Source organism: Drepanopeziza brunnea (genome assembly GCF_022702325.1).
Source record: "Drepanopeziza brunnea f. sp. 'multigermtubi' strain 214-2 chromosome Unknown ctg11, whole genome shotgun sequence".
NCBI classification, from domain to species: domain Eukaryota; kingdom Fungi; phylum Ascomycota; class Leotiomycetes; order Helotiales; family Drepanopezizaceae; genus Drepanopeziza; species Drepanopeziza brunnea.
This window is the reverse complement of record NW_027094074.1, coordinates 1,657,091-1,680,963: the sequence shown is the minus strand read 5'-3', so window position 1 is coordinate 1,680,963 and position 23,873 is coordinate 1,657,091. Positions and strand designations below refer to the sequence as shown.

The 23,873-nt window shown below is 43.1% G+C and overlaps 6 protein-coding genes across 6 annotated transcripts; 3 read left to right on the top strand and 3 right to left on the bottom strand.

Annotated features, from left to right (window-relative positions):
* Positions 1 to 68: 68 nt before the first annotated feature.
* On the top strand, positions 69 to 995 carry L3040_006595 (uncharacterized protein; the record flags this gene model as incomplete). The annotated part of the gene is made up of 1 exon (XM_007292168.1): positions 69 to 995. The coding sequence occupies one exon, from the start codon at positions 69 to 71 to the stop codon at positions 993 to 995; it is 927 nt and encodes a 308-aa protein (XP_007292230.1).
* Positions 996 to 1,998: 1,003 nt separating this feature from the next.
* L3040_006594 (uncharacterized protein) lies at positions 1,999 to 3,176 on the bottom strand (the record flags this gene model as incomplete). Its single annotated transcript, XM_007292167.1, has 5 exons — positions 1,999 to 2,030; positions 2,085 to 2,463; positions 2,511 to 2,690; positions 2,754 to 2,907; positions 2,959 to 3,176. 5 exons carry the CDS (start codon positions 3,174 to 3,176, stop codon positions 1,999 to 2,001), a joined length of 963 nt encoding a protein of 320 aa, XP_007292229.1.
* Positions 3,177 to 3,648: 472 nt separating this feature from the next.
* Positions 3,649 to 5,124, top strand: L3040_006593 (uncharacterized protein; the record flags this gene model as incomplete). The annotated part of the gene is made up of 3 exons (XM_007292166.1): positions 3,649 to 4,136; positions 4,187 to 4,932; positions 5,042 to 5,124. The coding sequence occupies 3 exons, from the start codon at positions 3,649 to 3,651 to the stop codon at positions 5,122 to 5,124; spliced, it is 1,317 nt and encodes a 438-aa protein (XP_007292228.1).
* A 7,323-nt stretch (positions 5,125 to 12,447) lies between these two features.
* Positions 12,448 to 13,917, top strand: L3040_006592 (uncharacterized protein; the record flags this gene model as incomplete). The annotated part of the gene is made up of 3 exons (XM_007290169.1): positions 12,448 to 12,585; positions 12,636 to 13,492; positions 13,557 to 13,917. 3 exons carry the CDS (start codon positions 12,448 to 12,450, stop codon positions 13,915 to 13,917), a joined length of 1,356 nt encoding a protein of 451 aa, XP_007290231.1.
* A 1,018-nt stretch (positions 13,918 to 14,935) lies between these two features.
* L3040_006591 (uncharacterized protein) lies at positions 14,936 to 15,551 on the bottom strand (the record flags this gene model as incomplete). Its single annotated transcript, XM_066154169.1, has 2 exons — positions 14,936 to 15,283; positions 15,516 to 15,551. 2 exons carry the CDS (start codon positions 15,549 to 15,551, stop codon positions 14,936 to 14,938), a joined length of 384 nt encoding a protein of 127 aa, XP_066011149.1.
* A 541-nt stretch (positions 15,552 to 16,092) lies between these two features.
* L3040_006590 (uncharacterized protein) lies at positions 16,093 to 17,372 on the bottom strand (the record flags this gene model as incomplete). The annotated part of the gene is made up of 4 exons (XM_007290167.1): positions 16,093 to 16,121; positions 16,269 to 16,634; positions 16,779 to 16,845; positions 17,034 to 17,372. The coding sequence occupies 4 exons, from the start codon at positions 17,370 to 17,372 to the stop codon at positions 16,093 to 16,095; spliced, it is 801 nt and encodes a 266-aa protein (XP_007290229.1).
* Positions 17,373 to 23,873: the final 6,501 nt, after the last annotated feature.

Genomic DNA, 23,873 nt, shown 5'->3' with positions numbered 1-23,873 from the left:
ATCCTTCATCCACCACTCAAACTCCAGCAACAACGCACCGCGATACAATTACTGGCAAACATTGAGCCATGGCACCCGAGGAATCCCTCGCATCCGCGAACGCGAAAGCGACCAAGATAGACACCAATGTCGTTTTGAATCGTCTTGCGATTGCCATGGCCAAGCGCGAGGCTTTGATCAGCTCCTGGGAAAACTCGTCCTCCCGAAAGCCACCAAAGACGCAGGAAGAGCTTGACGCCGAAGACGCTCTCATTTTTCGACAGCAGCCCCCTCGCCTAGGCGTAGGGGCTCCGCTTCCCGCCGAATACCTGGTCGGCGAAGCCGAACGGAGCAATAAATCACTCCGCGCAAGGTTCTTCCCCAGCAAGGGCTTGAAAGCCAGCAAGGCGCGCGATGCCGAAGAGAAAGCTGCGAGTGCAAAGCGGGCGCAAATGGAGGAGAGTAGCGACGAGGAGGGGGGCAGGTCAAGCTTGGGAAGGGCGAAGAAATTGAATAGCCACCGGAATGTAAACCCGGTCAAGCAAACTAAGAAGCGTCTATCTGATTCTGATGCCGATGATGAGGGGGTATCTCATTCAGGAAAGGCAAAGAAGCAGCGAACAGATACCAGTTTTGAATATCCTGCGAAGCAAGTCGTCGGAGAGGATGAAATGCCAAAGAAGAGGCCAAAAAGCAGTGGCCCTTCGAACAGGGTCGAGGAACCGAAGCGAAGAGTTGTTACAGATGCGGCGGAAAAGGTAGCTTCTGCCGATGCTCCAGCAAGCAACCAGTTGACTGCGAAGGAGAGGAAGAAGTTGAAGAAGACGCAGAATGATGTCCATCCGGTGGAATCCAAGCACCAGATTTCTACAAAGTCGGACACGGCATCCTCTAAGGCCATTAAGGAAAAAATCCAGATGAGTGGGAAGGAGCTGGAGAAGTTGGAGAAGAGGGAGAGGAAGAAGCTGAAGAAACTGGAAAAATTGAAGGCACAGCGGGCAGCGAAGGGCGATTGAGAGAAGATATGATACCCAATATTACCGTTGGCAGGCCAGTCACGTCTTGTAGTCTGGTGCCGATTGATTACTCGCATTAGAGTCAAACCACAATGTACCTTCGCGACATAGAATATGAGTAACCTCTGTCGGATATGTCACCGAACACTTCCAGTCTGCGAGATGTACCGCTTGCTTGCTTCGCAAGTGGTAATGGAGGTTTACATGTCCCTAGGTACTTGAGCGACTGGCAAACCTTCCCAGCCTACATCGTACCTCAGGCTCGTAAAAATCATCTGAAGTTTCCCTTATCAACACCAAGTATTGTCCCTTCACACAGCTTCTTGTCATACATTACATCTTCAAGCTCTCAAATTATCATAAGCAGTATTCGAGGCCTGTGAGGCTCAAGATCCAACAGCTGTAGCACAAGCCTCGGCACCAAAAGTAAGCTCTACAACCCGAATTCAGGCTTACCTTGATGTCTTCGCCACCTTTGATATCCGTCGAGATTCCTATCTCCTCCCACCTCGAGGCCTGATTTAATGAAGGTTCTCGTACTAAGCGCTGAAGGTACGCCTTGTGAGCTTGGACTCCTTCCGTAAACAGGTATGCCTTCGCCTACTGTGTTTTAAAATACATGTCGCTTTTCACGTTGGGTATATTAGACAGAGCTTTCTCAATACATTGACGACTTCGAACTCTTCCTTCTTCAGGATTGGCCTGGTCAACCACCCATATGCAAACTCGAGATCTGCGAGGGCTTCAACGGCATTTCAATATTCCTAGCATGGGAAGCTACTTGAGATACTTAGTATTTTACGGCAAACAAGATTGAGGCATGCGGTGGGTAGCGCCCAAAGATACCTGGCATGGTATTTTTAAGATGCTGTAATACCCCTGTACTTCTGAAATCCGAGAAAGAATCGTAGCCGGAGAAAACTCATAATGCCCAACCAATACCAAGACAGGAAGAGCATGAGTTTCGCTACTTGTCTCAGACCAGGGCTGATGTATCTACTACCTACACACAAGCCGGCTGTACCAAAAGATTCCCTGCAGAGTCATCAGTAAAAATCAATCCAGCGCCCTTCAAAAAAGACTACTCACCACCTTCTGGATAGATAACCTGGCCATTCAAAAAGCCGCCTCCAGGCCCCGCGAGCAACAGCACACAGGCCCCCATATCTTGCTCCCTCCCATACCGTCCGCTGGGGTTACTCGCCTTGCTCTTCAGCTCGCTCTTCTGCCTCTCATCACTCCCGCCCACCGTCATCTCTGACGGAAACAGACCAGGCGCTATGCTGTTTACCCTGACGTGGGTTTCGGCAAATGTGGTGGCCATCATACGGGTGAGGTGCAGGAAGGCGGCTTTGGAAGAGGCATAGGCGAATTGGCCTGCGCTGCTGCCTTTCATGACGCCCGAGATGGAAGTTATGTTTATGATGCTCGGGGAGGAGCCGGGGGTGCTGGCGAGGGATTTGGCGAGCTGGAGGGCGGGTAGGAGTTAGTAGTTGCGTGTGTGAGAAGACTTACAACACGGGCTCCTGGTGATATTGGGATAACTTGAAGTGGGTAGTATTGGGCGTCCACGTTACTTACCAAGGGAAGGAAAGCGGCAGAGACGAAGAACTGCGAAGTGACGTTCGTGGAGAATGTTTCGGCCCAGGCTTGAGGGTCAGACTTCATGAGGTGCTCGGAGATGGATTGGGCAGACTGTTGGAGTTAGCTATGCTTGGTTCCTCGGCATGGCTACGAGCTGGTAGGGTTGACGTGTACCTTGAAGTCGGGCTTGCTATTCGAGTACTTGGTATTGTCATCTCTGGCAATACCGGCATTGTTGACTAGGAGATGAATGCCATTTGGCTCTTGGGACTCAATCTCCTTGACGAGTCTTGCAACTTCGTCTTTCTTGGAGACGTCGCCAGGCAAACTAAACACTTTGTCAATATTCTCGCTTGAAGACCACAGTATCAGAACTCACGCGATGATCTTCCCAGGCCCGGTGTTATACTCCTTGACTACAGTCTCCAAGGCCTCCTTGCGTCGACCTGTAATATAGACCTTGGCTCCATTGGCAGCTAAAGTCTCTGTAATCATGAGGCCAATTCCGGATCCGCCTCCAGTGATAAGAGCTGAGAAGTTGGAAACATCGAATAGATGGCTGCTTTTCAGTTGATCGTTGCTTGCACTTGTTGCCATCGTTCTGGTTATGGGGAGGAGACTTGAGCCAAGAAAATTTCTGTAAAACGGATGATGGGACCTGGAAAGATACTTAAGCATGATAGAATGAGTTATTCAGAAGGTTGCATACTATGAAGCTCAAATACCTAGGTACAAAGAAAGGCCCGCCTAGTCGTGACGTTGTTTACTAAATGACGTACTACGTACTCCGTAAAAATATGGAAGAGCTATTTGAATAGTTGCGGCAAAGAGGGCCTCGGGGATTCGGAGGCAAATAAATTCGTTATATGTCATTCGCATTTCAAGACATATATGATAACATTCTTGAGGATGCACTTGCCCAGCAGCAATTGGGAATCCAACAAGCATAAGCAATGGAATGATTGATGTTTGCTTGAAGGCCTACATCAAGGATTCGGGTCCTTAGCATCTTCAGCAATACCCCCACCTCAGACCAAGCACCCAAGCCCAGGCTCAGTACCCTACGACCATGCCAGAACAACAGGATACGAAGCACCCAGGCTTAGCAAAAGCTCTTCAGGAGACATTAAGAGGACTCGTCGACAATCCATATCCCCACGTCCGCAACCCGGAAAGCTGTAAAAAGCGCGCTTCTGTCGCCCTTATCCTACGCGTTCGACCGAGATACGAGCACTGGCCAGAGTCCAATCCCCCACAGGCTGAAGAACACGTCAATTCTTCTGCAGCAGAGTCTCTGGATCGATTCTTCGCGCAGGACTGGGTCCAACACGGCGATCCTGAAGCCGTGTTTATAAAGCGGGCAGCGAGAGTTGGGGACAGGTGGAAAGGTCATGTAGCTCTGCCAGGAGGAAAGAGAGACCCAGAAGATGAAGATGATAGAGCTGTGGCAATCCGGGAGACTGTGGAAGAGATAGGTTTCGACCTCAAATCTCCGCATGCTCTATTTGTAGGCAATCTTCCGGAGAGGGTTGTCAGCACGTCTTGGGGGAAGGTTCCGTATGCAAGATCTACCTCCTACGAAGTGCTTCTGCTAATAATGTGCACAGGATCATGGTCCTCTGCCCGTTTGTCTTCCTTTGGACTAAGCCAGATCTTCCCCCTTTCAAGCTGCAACCGACTGAAGTAGCATCAACACATTGGGTGCCTCTCAGGATTCTGTTATCGCCCTCCTCTCGCACATACGAATACGTAGATGTATCGGATAGATTCGCACGAAGAGGAGGAGCCATGATAAAAGCCCTCATCAGATCAGTACTCGGAAAGATGCGATTCTCTGCAATCCGACTGGTTCCCTCCGAGTCCCTGTACTGCAGTTCGATCGCCGAATTCTTCTCCACAGATTCAGAGACACAACCAGCTTCGACTCCATTAAGCGTTATGATCTATAAGTCGTATCTTGGAGATCACGCAGGATCAGCAGAAAAGACGCGGCCGTTACTGCTATGGGGTTTGACACTTGGGATGTTGGCTGATTTTCTGGATCAAATGCCCCCTCATAACGCCATCAAACTGTGGTCATATCCAACTTTCACTTCCCTAGATGTTCGATGGATAATCAATCTCCTTACTGGGCCTCTGAAGCGGAAAAACCGTTTATCTTTGCAAAATGGTGGACTTGGGAATCTGACGGCTATAGATAACGAGACAGAGGCTGTTACTTCGGGAGACGATCTGTGGTCTACTGGTGGACCGAGAAATAGCATGAGCTCCAATCATAAAGGAATCAATAAGACCAGAGAGTATGCAGTAGGAATAATGTTGGATGGATATTACGACATGGTTCGAAGAGGTGGTAAGTGGATTTTCCCTTGGCTTTGAACGAGAGCCGCTTCCATATAAATTAACTGCTTGCAAGTTTCCAAGACTTCGGTCAAGCAAATGCATACTAACTGACCACTCAGTCTGGATCGCTGCTAGCTTAAGACTCGTTGCTACTGTCTTTTTAACGGTACAACTTGTAAGACGATACAAGCTACGAAAGTAGTTGTTATTATTATTATTATATTTATTGACGTCGGGCGGGTTAGCAAGCGAAGCCTGCCGCCTTGAGACTATCGTTTCTTTTATTATATATATCTGATCATAGCAAAAGGAAACTCAATATCTCTTAGAATACCAGGCAGAGGACCAAGTTCTTTGTAATGTCACCAACGGGCTAATTACTAATTTGTGTATTATTGAAATTGGATTCTTATAAAATTAATAATCAGCCCGTTAGTAATATTACATCGAACTTGATCCTTTGCTAAGTATTAAACTTATTAAATAAATCGTAAAATAAAACTAAATATATATAAAAGTATTATTATATTAAAAACTATCGAATTTATAATTTATTATAAAAGGGATTTGTTGTTATTGTTTCTGTATTTATTAACGTCGGGCGGGTATCTAAAACGCAATGCTTAGACCTTAAGGACTTTTTATAAAGTACGGCGACGTGCTAAGTAAAGGAATTATATATAAAGTACCAGGGCAAAGGACCAAGTTCTTTGTAATGTCACCAACGGGCTAATTACTCGATTATAAAAATCTTTATATATTTAAGTAAATTATAAAAGAAATAACAATGAAAATTAAATAAATATAAAGGTAATAACGTAAGAAATAATTTATTTAATAATTTATTATAAAAAAAACCTTTTCAAAACCTCTTTTTTACCGGAAAGACCTTAGACCCTTTTACAAATTACTTATATTTAATAATTCAATATAAGGGGGAGACCCCCTTAAACCCCCCTTTTTGCTAAGGAAATATTATACCCTTTTGAGAATTACTTATATGTAATGATTTATTATAAGGGGGAGACCCCCTTAAACCCCCCTTTTTACTAAGGAAATCCTATGCCCTTTTGCGAATTACTTATATTTAAGGCAACGACGTGCTTTACGTGTAGCAGCCTTACGTAGGTTACGTGTAGCAGCCTAGCTGCCTTACGTATTACGTAAGGCAGCGACGTGCGTTACGTGTAGCAGCGGCGTGCGTTACGTATAGCAGCCTTACGTAGGTTACGTGTGGCAGCCTCACGTAGGTTACGTGTAGCAGCCTTACGTAAGTTACGTGTGGCAGCCTTAATACCTTACGTAGGTTACGTGTAGCAGCCTTACGTAGGTTACGTGTGGCAGCCTTACGTAGGTTACGTGTGGCAGCCTTACGTAGGTTACGTATGGCAGCCTCACGTAGGTTACGTGTAGCAGCGACGTGCGCTACGTATGGCTGCTAGCAGAATTAATAGCGGTGGCTGAATTAGGCTTAGCTGTTGTACATGAATTAAACGGGCCGACTCGTTCCGAAAAAAGTTCAATGGATTGATATGGAATAAAAGTCTTGGCACGCTCAGAAATCTTGCCAGACCGGTATAGAATAGTCTCACGTGATTAGATGACTAACCACCACCACAACTACTGGAATTTATCTTGGGTCACCGTAGGTGACAACTATCTAATCGAGAGTAAAAACCACGTTAAGGAAAACCTTTCGTTAAATAGCTGAACACTTATAAACCTTTTAAAAGCAATTTATAATGCTATGCGTCGAGTTTTCTTTCGATAATTATCGAATACGTATAGCCTTACGAGCGGCCTCGATCCGTATAATACAAACATCGTTTTCTTTCGTCGTAAAGCTAAAAAGGCTCGCGTTCGTAGCTTTTAAATAAAGCCGATGTGTTTGCAAAACGCTCTTTCGAAAGCGCAGTACCGTGTTTTCGATCAATCGAACTAAGCCTTTTCTATTTTATCTTTTATACGTTTCTTTTTTATCGCAAATCCTTTTGGTCTTTTCAATCGGTATGCCCGTCAAGTATAGAACGTAATCGGCGTAGTATTCGAGAAGAAAGAAAAAGGAGGTTCGGAATCGCCGGTAAAGGAAAATCTTTTCAAAGAAACGTCGTATATCGATAATTTAATTTCGGCTTTTTAAACTCTTTATTTTTCTTTTTACCGCAAAAGAAAGAAAGAAAAAGAGCTGAAGGTTCGGAAAGGGCACCTCGTACAAGTAAAGAATCGTAGCCCCCTTACTATAAAGGAGAGACCTTCTTAAACCCCCCTTTATTACCTATATTCTTATTTTTATACCGGGGAGACTCCGGACCCCTTTTATTACTTGTAATTATATATTTAATTATATTACGAAAATATTAAAAGTTACAAAAGTTACAAAAGTTACAAAAGTTACAAAAGTTATAAAAGTTATAAAAGTTATAAAAGTTATAAATGTTATAAAAGTTATAAAAGTTATAAAAGTTATAAGAGTTATAAGAGTTATAAGAGTTATAAGAGTTATAAGAGTTATAAAAGTTATAAAAGTTATAAAAGTTATAAAAGTTACAAAAGTTATAAAAGTTATAAGAGTTATAAGAGTTATAAGAGTTATAAAAGTTATAAAAGTTATAAAAGTTATAAAAGTTATAAAAGTTATAAAAGTTATAAAAGTTATAAAAGTTATAAAATTTATAAAAGTTATAAAGGTTATAGAGGTTATAGAGGTTACAAGATTATACAAGTCACAAAAGTTATAAGAATTATTAGGTCTAAGAATATGCATTAAAGGGGGTTTAAACCCGAATTTCTAACTTCTATGAGAGGTGCACTTAGAAGAAAAAGAGGAGGAGGAAGGGGAAGGTCTCGAGCAAAAGAAGAAGGTCCAAGTCTACGTTTCTTACGTAAGCTTTTCTTAGACGCAATATACTTTCGAAAAGATTATCGATAGAGAGCATACGTATTCTTCGAATTAAATATTTATGCTTTATCGGCCGAAGAGTATGCTTAGGCTCCCGTGAGTTCCTTCAGGTAATCGCTTAAGGTCGTCACATTGGACTAGCAAAGCAGCTGGCCAAATCAAAGAAAACGCTTAGCAAGCTTAGCCCAAAGCGTCTCTATCAAATACTACGTACGTAGTATAATGACAAGAGAAACGATGAACGGGGCATCGAATCAGCTGAAAATTACTACATCCCAGGCGTAATTTATTACACCCTTAAGGATAGGGTAAGCACGGGCTTTAAAGTTGAAACTAAACTTTTAAGGCACCCCCTAAGGGTGTAACAATTACGCTTGTACCGTGGTAGCTGTACTTCTAGAATTAGCCAAAGAAGCGCTCCGAGGTCGAAAAGGTTGATGGATCGAAATAAAGGAATACCCGGGGCTCGATCGGAGCGAATATGCATGCCCAAGGCTCCGAATTGGCTGGGAATAAGCTCGGAAAGACGGTCCGAATCTAGCCCGGGGTTTCCAAATGTAACAGGCAATAATCTTCTATCTCTCCTTATGAATAAATGTCGGACCCAGTTAAGCTTTAGAAATCGTAAAGCGATGATTTCTAAATACGTAGTAGCTTAAGGCCCTATCAACTTTATTATACAGACTAAATACTGGCTTAAAAATACTTTGCAAGGCTGAATGAATCCTTGTACTGTATATGTCAGTTGATCGGTTTGAGACCTGATAAGACCCCTTGCAAAATTATACTTTCGATATGTACTCTCCCCTCTTACTACGTACGTACTAGTAGTACGTAGTATGTACTACGTATGTATGTACCTGAGTCAGTCGGTTCCGAGAGTTTTGCTCCGGCTGGAGCTCGAGAGGATAGAAGAGGTCGTCGGTCCGACATGAGGGTAATTCTATGGGGTAGGTGCTATTCTGTAGTAGTACATGAACTTACTACTACTTAGGCCTGTACCGTGGGTATGGATACGTAGTACATATCGAAAGTATAATTTTGCAAGGGATCTTATTAGGTCTTAAACCTTATGAATAACCTTCTTATGAATAACCTTCTTATGAATAACCTTCTTATGAATAACCTTCTTATGAATAACCTTCTTATGAATAACCTTCTTATGAATGCATATCGAAAGTATAATTTTGCAAGGGATCTTATCAGGTCTTAAACCGATCAACTTGTAAAGATTCAATCAGCCTTGAAAAGTATCTTTGAGCTAGTATTAAGTCTTTGCAATGGAATTAACAGGGCTTTAAGCTTTGCAGAAATCATCGCTCTACGATTTACCACGGTACAGGCCTAAGTACCTTACGTAGTATTACCCCTCGAGGATAAGATAATTAAAAAAAATTAAAGTGGAAGTTAAACTTTTGAGGCACCTTCGAGAAGTGTAGTAATGTAGTACGTAGTACTACTGTACGTACCATGTTTAAGTATTACCTTTTGAAGGGACCTCAAAGTTTAGCTTCCACTTTAAACCCTTTAGTTACTACTACTAACTAAAGGGTTTAAAGTGGAAGCCAAACTTCTAAGGCACCCTCGAGGAGTAATACTACGTACTACTTAGATTCGCCTATTTTGCAATAGTATCACTTACGAAGGTTTTTAATTGCATTCGATTACGCACGGTACAGGCCTAAGTACTACCTACTACGTACGTCCCAGGCGTACTACGTAAGTACTATTACTCCTCGAGGGTGCCTTAAAAGTTTAGTTTCCATTTTAAACCCTTTAGTTACGTAGTAGGTAGTAGTATAACCAAACCGTCTCGATCGATTTAAGATCAGGAGATAAAGTGTGAGGGGATAAGAATGAACAATTCGGCCAAGGAAATGCTCAGGCCAAGGTGCGCACGGACCTTTAACAGAGAACCTACCTTACGTAGTATCTCTTCTTGTACGTAGTATCTTAGATCTCTTCTTTCCCAGTACTACCTTAAAGGCAGGTAGGGGGTCATTTAAGCGGTCCTCTGACTCTCTTACTACTATATAAAAGATGGTTATCGGACCGTTTAAAATCAGTACTAGTTATAAATCAGGAATAATTTATCTTTTTGATCGTCCCCGAGCTTAAGACCGTCTTAAAGCCGTCCCATGGCCGTTTTCGTTTACATTTTTAAAATAGGCTTATTAATAAGCTCGTTTTAAAAAATTAAAATAATTCGATAACTATTTTTTAAAAAAATAGCTGTAAATAAAAATTATCTTTTAAATGGAATTGTTTTAATAATAATTTAATAGATTCGATGCCAAGATATTTCTCGGTATCGCTGCTACGGCTTGTATATCAACGCTTTGAATTTTTTATAATCGGAATCGATCGATTGAGCAAAAGTTCAACCGCGCAAGTGATGCTCTTGATCGCTTGCGAAGACGGGGAGGTATAGTAAAGGGGTGGTGTAATAGAGGGTGGTATATCTAGTAGAAGGTAGACTGCTATGCAATAGAAAGAAAATAAAGATTATTTGCTTACTAATTTACGTTTTCGAGGACGGTTTCAAGTTCGGGGACGGCTTTGAGACAGCTACAAAACGGCTACAAGACGGTCTTAAAACGGTCTTTTCGTAAAAAGACCGACTTTTATAAACGACGATTTAATCGATCAAAACGGTCTTATTTCAATAATAATCTTTTAACGAATAGACGAGCTTTTATAAAAAACGGTTTAATCGATTGAATAATTTTATTTTAGCTACGATTTAAATAATTTAAATCGTTTGTTTTCAGATTCTATTCAATTTTAAGTATCGGCTTAAAGTGATCTACTAACTATGCTAACCTCTTGGAATCGTCTTTTAAAGAGACCGTCATCGGATTATCAGCTGACGGTTTAAATAACCCCCTACCTACCTTTAAGGTACGTATTACTACGTATAAAAATCCAGCCTTGAAAAGTACCATTATTACTACGTACATGTTTACGTAGTAGATCAGTATTTACTCTGTGCAAATGAGTTGGCAGGGCTTTAAGCCATTCAGAAACCAGCGCTCTACGATTTATGGGCCTAAACTGGATCCGATATGTACCTAGTATTTATGGAGGGGGATAGTAGAAAGAGCTTAGTGCCCAATCATTTGAAGTTGAATTAGAATTTACGTTCAAGCTTTCGATAAAAATAATGAAGCTTAATTATTTACTTTCGTTAAGGCTATCAAAAGTACGTAGTACGTCATACTACGTCCCAAGCGTAATTGTTATCCTTTAAAGGTACGAATAAGAGTTTTTACCAAAGGAAATAAGATTTTCGAGAAGGTCGAAGCACATCGGAGAAAAGTTTTGTTAAATCGGGAATATACGTAGTACTACTGTACGTAGCAAAAGCCTATCGAACAAGTTTAAATTCTAATCTTCAAGTACCACGGTACAGGCCTAAGTATTACCCCTCGAGGGTGCCTCAAAAGTCTAGTTTCCACTTTAAACCCCCTGGTTACCCTACCCTCGAGGGGTAATACTTACACCTGCGACGTATTCTAACGCTGCTTTTTCTTACCTTTTCTTTTTCAGCTTTATATGAAGGGATAAGAATGGACCATTCGGTCAAGAAATGCCAAGGCCAAAGCGCGCACGGACCCCTACCAAAGAACTTCCGTAGTACTAGTTCATTCAGTTTTTAACTTTAAACGGCTACGCAAAGCTTTAAATGATTTTACTTCGAGTCAAATTATCTCGAAGCTGAAACTTATTACTATTATTAATGAACTCGAATACGAAATAAAAAACATCTTTACCGTGCGCCAGATTAAGAAACATTTCGAATGCCGTGCTTTTTAGCTACTACGTAAGTCGCGATATCAACTTCATATAATACTTAGCTTCCGATTTCCATAGACTAAAGCTTACTCGAACGGTATTAATAAGTACGATTATTTAAGCAAAACTAAATCAATAGATAAACGCTCAAAGACGTGCTTTTTTCAAACGAAAGATAATGTAATAATACGCTAAGTCTTATAAGCGATATTCTTACGAGCGCTAGGGTTTTTAACTAATGCCTTTTTTTTTTTTTTTTTTTTTTTTTTTTTTTTGCGCTTTTTGAAGTTCGCCACCTACCGAGATTAACGATAACCAATCTTTATGTACATAGCTTACGTCTCCTTCCAACCTCTACTTTCGATAATTATTAATCATAAGTTATTATTCTAACATCTTCTTAAGCTTTATATAGTCCCCCGCTCCCTCGCAAGTTGATTTCGTTTTGGCCGAAGGTCTTTACATCAACTTTAATAAAAGCCTCTTTCATCAACTTTAGTACGTAGTAAGAGTCTCTTTACTCAAACAGGCTTTGAATAAACATATCAGATATAATCAGGGAATAGACTTATCACGAGTCAAAACTATGATTGGGTAATAGACCTATCACGTGTCAAGACCTTTCCAGATGTATAAGTAAGGGGCTGTTCTCTGCATGTATCAGCTTATCAATCAATCATTCACCCATCTCTGTATCCCCCGTGTTACCGTTCAGCAGTGGCAATATCGCGAAAGACGACTTTCTAAGAATTATCAATCCTATAAGTCGACTCCACAAACACTTTACCATTACTACCACCAGCTTTGTTTCTTCCCATTTCGCTTATTGCAATGATCGGAACTACCGTACCCATCACCGACGGTGCAGCAGCAAACGAGGACCGGCCTCTCAAGATCTTGATCGCTGGAGGCGGTATTGGTGGATGTTCCGCAGCAATATTCTTACGGCACGCTGGACATACAGTTGAGGTAGGTCAAAGATGAGTAATCGCAAAGAGCGGATAACTGAGCGTCCACAGATTTTCGAATCAAGTAGATTCGCATCTGAGACTGGAGCAGCTATCCACATCCCCAGCAATGCCAACGGATTGCTACGGAGAATGGGCATGATCCCAGAAGAACATGGAGCCAATCAATGCGAATGGGTATCCGAGACTCGACCAAACGGGGAGCAAATATTCTTGCAAGATGTTCGAATGCTGTCCAAAGTCTTCCCTAACCCCTGGCAACTGATCCACCGAGTTGATCTCCACAACTCTCTCAAGGAAATCGCTACATCTGCCAAGGGGAAAGGAAAGCCCGCAGTCCTGCACCTGAGAAGTCGGGTGGTGAAAGTTGACCCAGAAGCTCCGTCTCTGACCTTGGAGGATGGAACGACGCACACGGGAGATCTCATCATCGCAGCCGATGGCATCCACTCCAGGATCAGAGGCGCTCTCATCAAAGACCTCCCTCCGCCTGAGCCATCAGGATCGAGTGCTTTCCGATTTCTTATTCCCGCCGATGAGATTCGCGCAGATCCGAAGACGGCACACTTCGTCGAGCGTACGGGCGAGCTTATGTTGCTGTATGGTGCAGACAGGCGGATCGTGGTGTACCCATGCAAGCAGAACACGTACTTGAACTTCGTTGCCATGCATCCGGATGAGGAGTCGGAAGCGAATAGAGATGACTGGGACCAGCAGGCGTCCAAAGAAACCATGTTGAGATGCTTCGATTCATATCCGGAAGACGTCAAGGCCCTGCTTGCAAAGGCTGATCCCAAAGGGATCAATCTCTGGAAGCTGTTGGATCACGACGAGTTGGGGAAGGAGAACTGGGTGCACGGGAAGATTGCTCTGATGGGTGATGCGGCACACGCATTCTTGCCTCACCAGTATGTAACAAACCAAACGCCCCCAACAGATCCATATTTCTTTGCTGACTCTTATCCTCTGAAGGGGTCAAGGCGGCGCGCAAGCGATCGAGGACGCAGCAGCGCTCGGTGCATTGTTGCCATTAGGCACTCAGGTGTCAGACATCCCCAAGAGACTCGAGCTCTACGTGCAAGCACGATACAACCGAGCCACAATGATCCAAGATTTCAGCCGCCAGGCAGCATTCAAGACCCCCCGAGGCAAACACGGCGGCAAAGTCATGGACCATCTGCAGTTCACGGAAAACAACTTCAGACACGACGCCTTCGAGCACGCCCGCGACATTCTGCTTCGCGAGCAGGTCAAGCCGGCCAGACAGCGCTACATGCCGCTCTCCTTTGGACCAGCGCCTAGAAGGACTCATGATTTGGATATTATTGTTTAGTTTGGCTGGGTATTTACATACATCGTCGTCTAATTCCTCGTGAGACGAGCGACGTGGATCGAATTCGCTGTTGTTCCGGGTTTATCAAACCTTTCCACTCTCTGATCAGTCAGTCCTATTATCGTATAGACATATTCATATATAGATATATATATATATATATATATATATATATCTATATACATCTTTGATTCCGATATCTCTACTAACCGATAATTCACGTAGCTAATTGGCGCTTCAAACCAAGATTCTCGCCTTCGTCCGCAACGCAGGCACCGTATATGTAGAGCGGCAGGTCCAAAGCCAGCACCGCATATTGAATTCCAGCGAATTACCAGAACATATTCTTCGACTTTTCGTTTTTCTGAGATGGTCCGAGCTGGACTTGGTTAGTTCAATTGCAACGGTGTTCTTGCCAGTGTTGGTGAGCACGATAGCCTCAGAGCTTGTCGCAGGCCACCTTTCCATAACAAGGGAGAGCACGAAAGAAGGCATGAAGAATACCGAGGCCACCTGCATACAGGAGTTGGTAGCTGGTGAGTGGTAGCTCTTGTCCTCCGATATATACATGTAGGGAAAGAGGCAGCAGAAGAGACGACTCTCGCTTACCCCTCCTCTTCTGGCTAGTAGCTCTTGCGATGATGGGCTTACAGCTACGGGTACATGTTCAGAGGTGAAGTTTCGTGTGATTTTAGCAAGCTCATTCGATGTTATACAAAACGAGAGCAGCAAGCGACGTTGTGTTGTCTTCTTTCTGTTGCGCTTCAGCGTATTCCGCAATGCGCACTATTACCAACAAGGATCGATCCTCTTTGCGTGTCTATGCCATATTGAGATGGAGCAAAGTGACAACGACAACAAGCAGGTATCACCCTTGCATATCATGTATCTTCTAACAGTACATTGGCCCTCGTAGTCTGAGTACCAAAGATATTAGTTTTTGCGCCCGCTACCAGATCCTAGCAGTGAGTGCTGGACGTCTATGGGTCTTCATACCAAACAGGGAGATCTGTAGCACCTACGTGTGTCCCCAAGCTCTGAAGCCCCTCGGCCGCACCATTTCCATCTCCACCCCAGGTGTCGCTCTACGGCCAACGCGGTTCGCCACCTGGTGGGCTGCATTGGCCTCTCCCATCGCGCCCTCCCCGACCAGTCTGAGCATATCTAGATGCGCCGTCTTCTCGGCCACCACCTTCTCCGCGGTAATCTCTTCTGCCTCTGCTACTGCCGTGAGCACGACCATAGCCACGTCCGCGTCCACATCCAACACGACCTCTGTCGTCCGTAGAACGTATCTGTTGCAGCTAGGCACTCGTATTCTACCGACCGGGCCATCTGCACCCATCGGTCCAAATCTCTCTGCGGGCTGTTCTCGTCCGACATACACGCCTGCTCGTGGACTTGGCTCGACACTTCCATTGGAACATATATATGTATATATATAAGTCAGCTCCTTCCATTCCTTCCGCAGACAAAATTGAAGGATCCGAAAAAAAAAAAATCATCTTAGAAGTTGCGGCTCGGAAAAGCGCATGTCTTCTACTCTAGGGACTTGACTGACTTGAAAATGGGAGCGGGACCTAGACGCCTTCACCTACACTTTGCACTAGCATCGGTATCGAGACCGTGAACATCGTTGCAGTTGATGCAAGCCTAGCGATCCCCGCAGTCCTCGAAGAATTGCTGGATCAAAGCATGATAGGCCGCGTAGCCTGCTGGTGACGAAACGAAGACATCTTTGATTGCGTGGAAAGATTGAACTGGAAGGTAGGGGAGCTCGGCGTCGGTAGATATGGAGCGACTGAACACCGGGCCGGATAGCGGGTAGTTGGGGTCTTCTCTCAGCTGATCTCCGTGCGCTATGGTGAAGAAGGGTGGAGTCTGACATATTGGTTGGTGAGGAGAGCTGGCTTCCGAAATTTGCGACGATCAAGATTATATATGTGTGCTCACCATCATGAAAGAATGAAAGAAAGAAAGAAAGAAAGAAGGGAGGAAGGAAAGAGCGGTTTGGTACCAGGCTGCGTTCAAGACTAGCGACGAATCTTGCATAACATCCATTGTCAACTTTGGAATGGTATATAGCTATATACATCCAGAATATTTTTCGGCCGTTCTCATGAAAGATATCAAATGCCTCCACGAAGAACAACTCCAAAAAATTCGTTGCACTAATTAAGCAGAAGGAAGAACATATGTCCCACCTAATTCGCGCAGTCAGCAGGTACCCTATAAGAAGCATCTTCACACATTCGAGGGGCAGGAATCAAGAAACTCGTTGCCAACAGAGAGTCAGAAAATAGGGGGTGGGGGGCCGGGGGCGGGAAGAGGGAGGAAGAGAGGGAACATACTAGCAATATCAGCCGCAATCACCGGATCCTCCGAGATGAAGGCCTTGACCTTGTCTCCGACCTGGCTTTCGGAGATCAACCCGGCGACCATGTTCCCAAACAAGATCGTCCCGGCAGGGTTCAGGTGCGTCTCGTCGCCCGCTTCCGGGTCGTAGTTCCGGGCGTTGGCCTCGCCAATGGCGTTCAGGTACTTCATCGACGCGGCGTTCAGGTCGATGACGGCGACCTTGTTGTCGGTGGCTACGGCCAGCGTGGCGGTCACCTGGTCGACCAGATCGAGTTCGACGTCGCCCTTGTACTTGCGGCGGGCCAGCGGGGTGACGAGGATGGGGGTTCCTCCGGCGGCGGTGACCTGGTCGGCGAAATCTATTTTTTTGGTTCCCGAGAGTCAGCCTCTGCTCCGTTTGAGATTGAAGTGAATGTCTCGAGAGTTCTGTCAAGTGGGGTGCAAGGGGGGCTTGAAAGTTTGGCTGTGGCCGAGAGGTCGCAGTATGTGCGCTACTTGCTTACTTTTAAGGTTGGTGGAGTATTGTTCAATGGAGATGCCCTTCGCGGGCTTTTGGTCGTTGTGTCCGAACTATATGATAAGGATGTCAGTATAAGACGCTTCTCTCTCTCTCTCTCTCTTTCCTTTCTTTCCTTCTGCCTTGCCATACATGTTAGGCCCGGCAATAATCCGTCTGCCTATCCCAACAGTCTCTTCATCTTCATCTTCTTCAGAGGAGCAAGGGGAAATTCCCAAGCCCAAGAAAGGCAAGGCCGTACCTGAATGGTCACATAGCAATCGAAATCGGCCACGTTTTCCTTGAGCGCTGCCATGACCGGGTCCCAAAAGCCTTCCTCCACAAAGCTGACCGTCGTCGCTCCATTGTCCCCAAAGTTCGTCCCCTTAGCTCCGTCGACGAGCGTGCCGAGGAATCCGTCCCCCCATCCACCACTGCCCCCCTTCTGGGCCGCCGTGGTCGAGTCTCCCACCAGGAAGAAGGCCGCCGGCTTGGTCGCTCTCTCCGCAACAGCAACAGCTCTCGCAGCGACGTCCACCGGCGATGCAAGTGCCCCCATAGCCGCGATCGCCAACTGGCAGTACAAGCCGGAGAAATGCATACTGAATTGCTTGCTTGCTGATCGGTCGGTCGGGTACGTGTGGAGAAAGAAGAGGAAGAGGAAGAAGACGAAGGAGTTAAAACAAAAACGAGTGAAGAAATAAATATAAGTCAAAAAGAGGGTCGAAGGCAAGTCAATACGTAACAGGGTGACGACGGGGTTTCCACAAATGCAGAGAAAAAAATCAAATCAATCAAAAGGGAGCTTGGAGACCTAGCTTTATACTATTACTTACTGATTGCATAATCTGTATATGTAAGTAGTTATTAGTCGGTAAGTTCACTGAGACACTGACTTACTTACTTACTCTGCCCTGGGAGGTTCAAATAAATTGGGATGAATACCCGCGCGGAGGTTGGGGGTAGGGGTTAGCGGACGCAGGAAAAACTCACGATTGGTGGGAAACGGTGGTCGAAGCTTTTGGACAATCCGGTCTCTGGGAAACACGGAAAATGGGGAGGACATGGGAACCAAGGTTTCGAGTCTCGAGGCCGGATGCTTTTCGCTGTCCGGTATACGATTTATTTACTTTGTACCCTTGGTACGTGGCGATGTAGCGAGCGATGTAGCGATGGACCTTGTTTGGGATGGCTCAGACCCCCAAGCCCTTCTTGGCTCAAGATTTTCCCAGGCCTCAAACGGGATGGATCAAACAAATTTCGGCATACCGCAATAGCTTAAATCTAAATGCCGAGTAATTCCATGCAATGCAGTTCAATGAAAGAAGAGTACCGGTAGGTAGGTAATGCAGCTCGCATTGATATCAGCTCTTCGCAATTACCGAATCATCTTATCTTACCGCTGGCTTGCTCAACGCAACGTTTGTCATCGCTTATTTTGAACACTTAGTAGCTTTTTCCGGCGTGACAGACGGAATTCTTTTCTTCTCGTGTTTCCAACGAAGAAGCTCTTGGCTTTTCTTCTTCTTGTTCTTCTTGTTCTTCTCCTTCTTCTTCTCCTTCTTCTTCTTCTTCTTCTTCTTTCCCTCCTGTTTCTCATGAAACTAGCCTTGTTCTTTTTGTTCTTCTCCTTCTTCTTCTCCTTCTTCTTCTCCTTCTTCTTCTCCTTCTTCTTCTCCTTCTTCTTCTTCTCCTCCTGTTTCTCATGAAACTAGCTATAATAGAGCAAGAATGAACTAAAAAAGAAAGAATCGTCTTAAGCATCGTCGCAGACCATTAGAATAATTAGTCAATTAATTGAATTATCTGGGGAGTACGTCCTTTGGCGGTCTTGCCGAATGGTCTTTTTTTTTTCCCTTTTTTCCCCCCCGCTAATACGATTTCCAGAGTCCGGTCCAGCTCGGCTAGGCTCTGTATTTGACTTTGACTTATGCGAAGTCACGATCTTTTGGCCCCCAATCAATCGCCGATAAGATATCCCGAGACTCCGTACCTTGAAAGGGATATACTCCGTGTTATGCGCACTCCGTATATTATTGTTAGCATGTTAGCATGTTAGAAACGTCGCTTGATTGCATGTAACGGCTTCGACATTCTAGTAGGATGATATTTTCCTTATCTTTTTTCTTATCCTTTGTTTTATCTTTTGTTTTATCTTTTTTCTTATCTTTTCCTTATCCTTTTTCTTATATTTTTTCTTTAAGTTGATGAGGGGGGGAGAGGGTGTGTACTACGCATTTGGACCGGCAGAAATCTAACTTGAGCGAAACGAGCGATGTAATGCCCGGTTAATCAGTCTCTCTTTATCTCCGACTCGTTTCACGGCTATATACAATCACAATTAATTATGCATATACCAACTTCAATCTCAGAAAGATTTCGCTATCGATTTAGACTGATCTGCGTGACGACTAATGAACTTTAAAACTACGTTTTATATAACCGAGTTGGATTTTTTCAAATAGGATTTCGCGGGCTTAACACGCGGTGAGATACATAACAATTACAAAGCGCCACAATCCAATTTACTATTATATATCTTATAGCGCAAGTTAAAAAATGAATCTATTCATAGATTATTAAAAAAAAAAAAAAAAAAGAAAGTTCATGATTATAGTGCTTACTAGCATTAAGATCAGGAAGAGATTTTGTGGATTGAATGAAGCTTAGTATATTCTATTTAAAAAGCTCGTCAAGATCTATGTACATGTACTTAAGAGCTCTAGTATGCTAAGGGCGCTATTAAGCGAGGTCATATAATATATCACATATAGCTTAAGTGGAATTATGCTTGTTTCGTATAATATACTTTTTAAATCAGTAGCGTAGCTGTTAAGTTGCAAGCAAATAAAAAAGAAAAAAAATAAGTGATTAAGCTTTTTAAACTCGATATAAACAAAAGAGATTATCATCGCAATTTAAATAAACAAATAGCGGTTGTTATTATTGATTAAGTGTTAATTAAAAATGCAATTCTTTTTTAAATCGGTCTTATCACGTAGCGGAAGTCTTTAGCGCCGTTTTTATCGCGTTGTTATATAAGTGAGAGCGCGTTCTTTTTTATTATAACAAATACTTAACTTTTATTTATCTACACAATGCTTTTTAAGCAAGTAACTTAATTTAATAGAATCGTTAAGCGCGGCCGAAGCCGTTTAAAAGTAAATGCTTTTAATAAATTAATATATTTATGCTAACTATTAAGAGAATCCTTTCTTTGCTTTAGCTATTGCTATTGCTATAACTGCGGCAGCTGCGGCGGCTATACTACGTACTCTTACTTTCGAAGCTTCGCTTTTTCTTTTAAACTTTTTTATTAAGCGCTTGCTTATGCTAACGACCGTTAAAGCTTTAAAGTGCATTAAATGTATTAATAATAAGATCATATCGAAGTTTAATAAAGACTGCTACAATTGCGATACGAGCGTTATTCGTTATCTTCGATGTGCTAAAAATAGCTATAGCAATTGCACCGTTGCTTTTGCTGCTGCTAATACCGCTTTCGATAACTTTGTAAGCGTTAAAAACAATAATACTATGTAAAGAGTTCGCCGAAGTCTTCGAGATATTATGCGATAACAGCTTGCTTTAAATGCTGCTTTTTTAAGAAGTGCTGCTAGTGGTTCGAGCGGTCTAGCGAGTAAAAGTAAAGGTTTTAAAAGTAGTTTCGATAACCTTGCAAGTTTTGCTTTTGCTCTTAAGACCTTTAATTTGAATATAGCTTTTATTAGATTGAATAGTCTTATAGCAACGAACCGTAATCTAATAACGCGGAACGCTTCGAGCATATCATCTTTTCGTAAGTCAAGCTCTTTGACTTACGAATTGATTTAATCTAAGCAGCTCTTTTTAATTAAAACTTCCTTTCGGACTTTATGCAAAAGCTTTAATCTGCTGCTATAGCAGCTTTTGCGCTTGCGATAATTGCTTTTATTGCTTTCGTCGCTTTCGCTGCTCTCGTCGCTTTCGCAGCTACCGTCGCTTTCGTCGCATTTATTATCGTCGTTCTTTTTGCGCTAATCGTTGCTGTCGGTATATCCATATCGACCTTAGCTAGTAGTAGTAGTAGTAGTAGTAGTTGGGGAAGCTCACCCGTGAACCATGGTTCACGGGCCACTTGGCATGCCTCGCTTAGCATGTCAGCAGTCAAGGGACCCCCAACTTGATAAGTAAATCTATTAGCTAGCTAGTGCACGTGATTCCTTTTAATCGTATAAAAGGAATCAGCTCCCTTAAGCCTTAGGGAGCAAACAGAATTCAGATACCTTATCAACCGAGTGTTTTGCAATTGCAAGTACTTTGACGACCGTTACGATCTTACGAATATATATTCTTAATCGCTTAAAAGCAATTTAACACTGATCAGTAGTTGATTTACTATTAAGTGATCAATCATAAAGAAGCTAGGAATACTTTATAGCGAAGATACTTTTTATTACGATACTTCCTTCTTTCTATAACGAAAGAGCGATTCCGTACTAAGTCGCTTTTTATACTATCGATTTTCTTTTATTCTTACGGAAGAGTGATTCCGAACCAAGTCACTTTTATACAACTTTTAAAGCTATAAAGCCGCGCTTGCTACACATAGCAAATCCAACTAATACGATCGATCTACGTACGAGCAGACAACAATTATAGCCGATCGAGCAACTGGACCTTTAAGTAAGGAGTCCAGCCGATAAGGAGCAGTAGGGTATTATACCTTTCGAGTCTCATCACTACTTACGGAACCTTTAGCTATTCAGCCAAAAGGACTATTATACTCAAGACTCTTAAGCCTCTCGGAAGGACCAGACGACGAGATGTCGAGCATCTTATTTGACTTAAACGAGCTATTATACGCAAGGCTAGACAGTGAGATTACGGCCCGAGCGATAGTGAACGACTTCTTAGATGCGAAGTGTAAAGGGCTGAAGGATTACGATTTGTAGAGCTTATTCCGGCACGCTTTCTTACGCTAAGATTAGACCAGTTTTATAATAACGGGGGACAATACGGGACGAGGCCTTAAGTTTGCTACTCTTATTAGCTTTAAAGAACACTTGCTGTCTAAAGGCGTGTAGTGCTCCTTAAAGCAAAAGGGCTACGCTAATAAAATGGTCAAGCTCTTGAACGACGAGCAGCAACACTAATGGACCTTCTAAGAAATAAAAAAGCAGCAAGCAGCACCTTTAAGCTTCGATTCAAGGTAGACCGCCGAAAACCTTACGGACGACGAAGATAATACGCCTTAATTACCTCTACTACTTTTACGAAGTTTAAAAAGGAAAGAAAAGGAGGTATTAAGGAAGGAAAGGGAAGAGATTCGAAGGTTACGCGAGGAATTTGCGAAAGAGAAGAGGAATATAAAGCAAAATATAAAGGTGATAGCAAAGCAAATAACGGAGTTACGGACTTACGCTATACAATCTAACGAAAGGCTACGACGAAGCACTTTAGCGTACTCGACGCTTTTAATTCAGCAACCGCTACGCAATACGCTAATCATACAAGAGCCAAAATCACTTTAGCGGCTTTTAAACCTTTTTCTTAAGAGCTACAACCGGGTTTCTTAAAATCTAAAGCCGAGTAGCAACAACAACGGCTTCGAAAACATAATCGAGCTTGATAATACGCAAAGCAATAGCAGCTATACGCTAAAAAAGGACTCGTCAAAACCTAAGAGCATTCCGAATAAAATCAGCTCTTATTAAAGATAGCGTGTAGATTTCCGTGCTTAACTTTAGCAACCCGAAGGGAGGATCTAGTACCTTCGGACGTACCGACAAGCTCTTTAGATCTTTTAACAAGCTACGTATCGATAAAAAGGATATTAAGAGTATAAGGATCGCTAAGAGCGCGCTTAAGAGTACGGATATTATTAAGCTAGAGCTTTAGCCGATAACTCGAATGGCTTTAGCGATCTTAACGATGACCGACGAAGAGGAAACGGAAGAGATTAGCAGAGAGATCGAGGCTACGAGCACGGAAGAGGTAAGAACGGCCTTTTTAGATTATTAAAAGGATTCGGAAACGGACTTTTAAAGGACCTCGGATTCGGAAATGAGCTTTTTAAAGACCTTAGAAAAGGACGGACCATCGGCAATTATATCGGTAACCCTTTACCGATCAGACTATTAGCTAAGCAAAGCACGTTTGCGTACGGCACTTTAAGCGCTTTTAACGATGATAGAGACGATTTCTTTAAGCTAAGAGTAGCAGACTTTCATTTAAGAGCGAAGGAATTGGCCTTGTTCGCGCGAAGCTTTCTTAAAGAGCTAAAGTATTTAAGACCTGACGATGACTTTAAGACTTAATTAAGAATTTTTGCTAACTAAGCAAGTCGATACGGTTTGACTTCCGAGGACTACTTAGCGGCGTTCTCGATTATATTCATAAGAGAGGTTATAACCTTTTATTATAATCACGTCATCAAAGCTAGACTTCCGACTTTTAAGGCAAACGCTATTGCAATGAAAGATTACTTCGAGACTAACCACCGGCGGCAAGCAAAATACGATCGTTAAAAAGAAATTTCGCTAGATTTGATCAGGAAAGAGAATCTAAGAACCTCGCTTAGCGAGTGCTTTAAGAAGCTCGTTAAAGAGCTCAAAGAGATTTAAAGCTCTTTACGACCAGGTTTAAAAGATGATCGAAGTTTTGCTAATAAATTGTATTTAGCTTGTAAAAACGTGCTAAAGACTACGATTGCACGAATGAACCTTACTTTTACTTTTACCGCCGTAATTGCCGATATTCGTAAAGCTATTGCGTTTGCAACTGAGACCTCCCGACCTCTTGCTAAAGCGAGTAGAGCTTACGCGAGCTTTAACGAGCTACACGATCACACTTGCTTTTAGCACAACACTTTAAAAGCTAACTTCGATTTGGATAAAAAATACGAATGCTTTATTTAAGACCGCTAATACTTCGGAAGTAAAAAAGCTGTTAAGGCTATTAAGGGTGAGAAAAGGTGTTTTGTTTGCAAAAAGCCAGGTTGTTAAAGTATTAATTATACCTCCGACGAAAGGAAAGCATCCGTCGCCAAGTTCCAAGCTTTTAAAGACGCAAAAAAGATGACGAGAAGCAAATTTTCTTAATACGTAGCGTCGATCGAAGG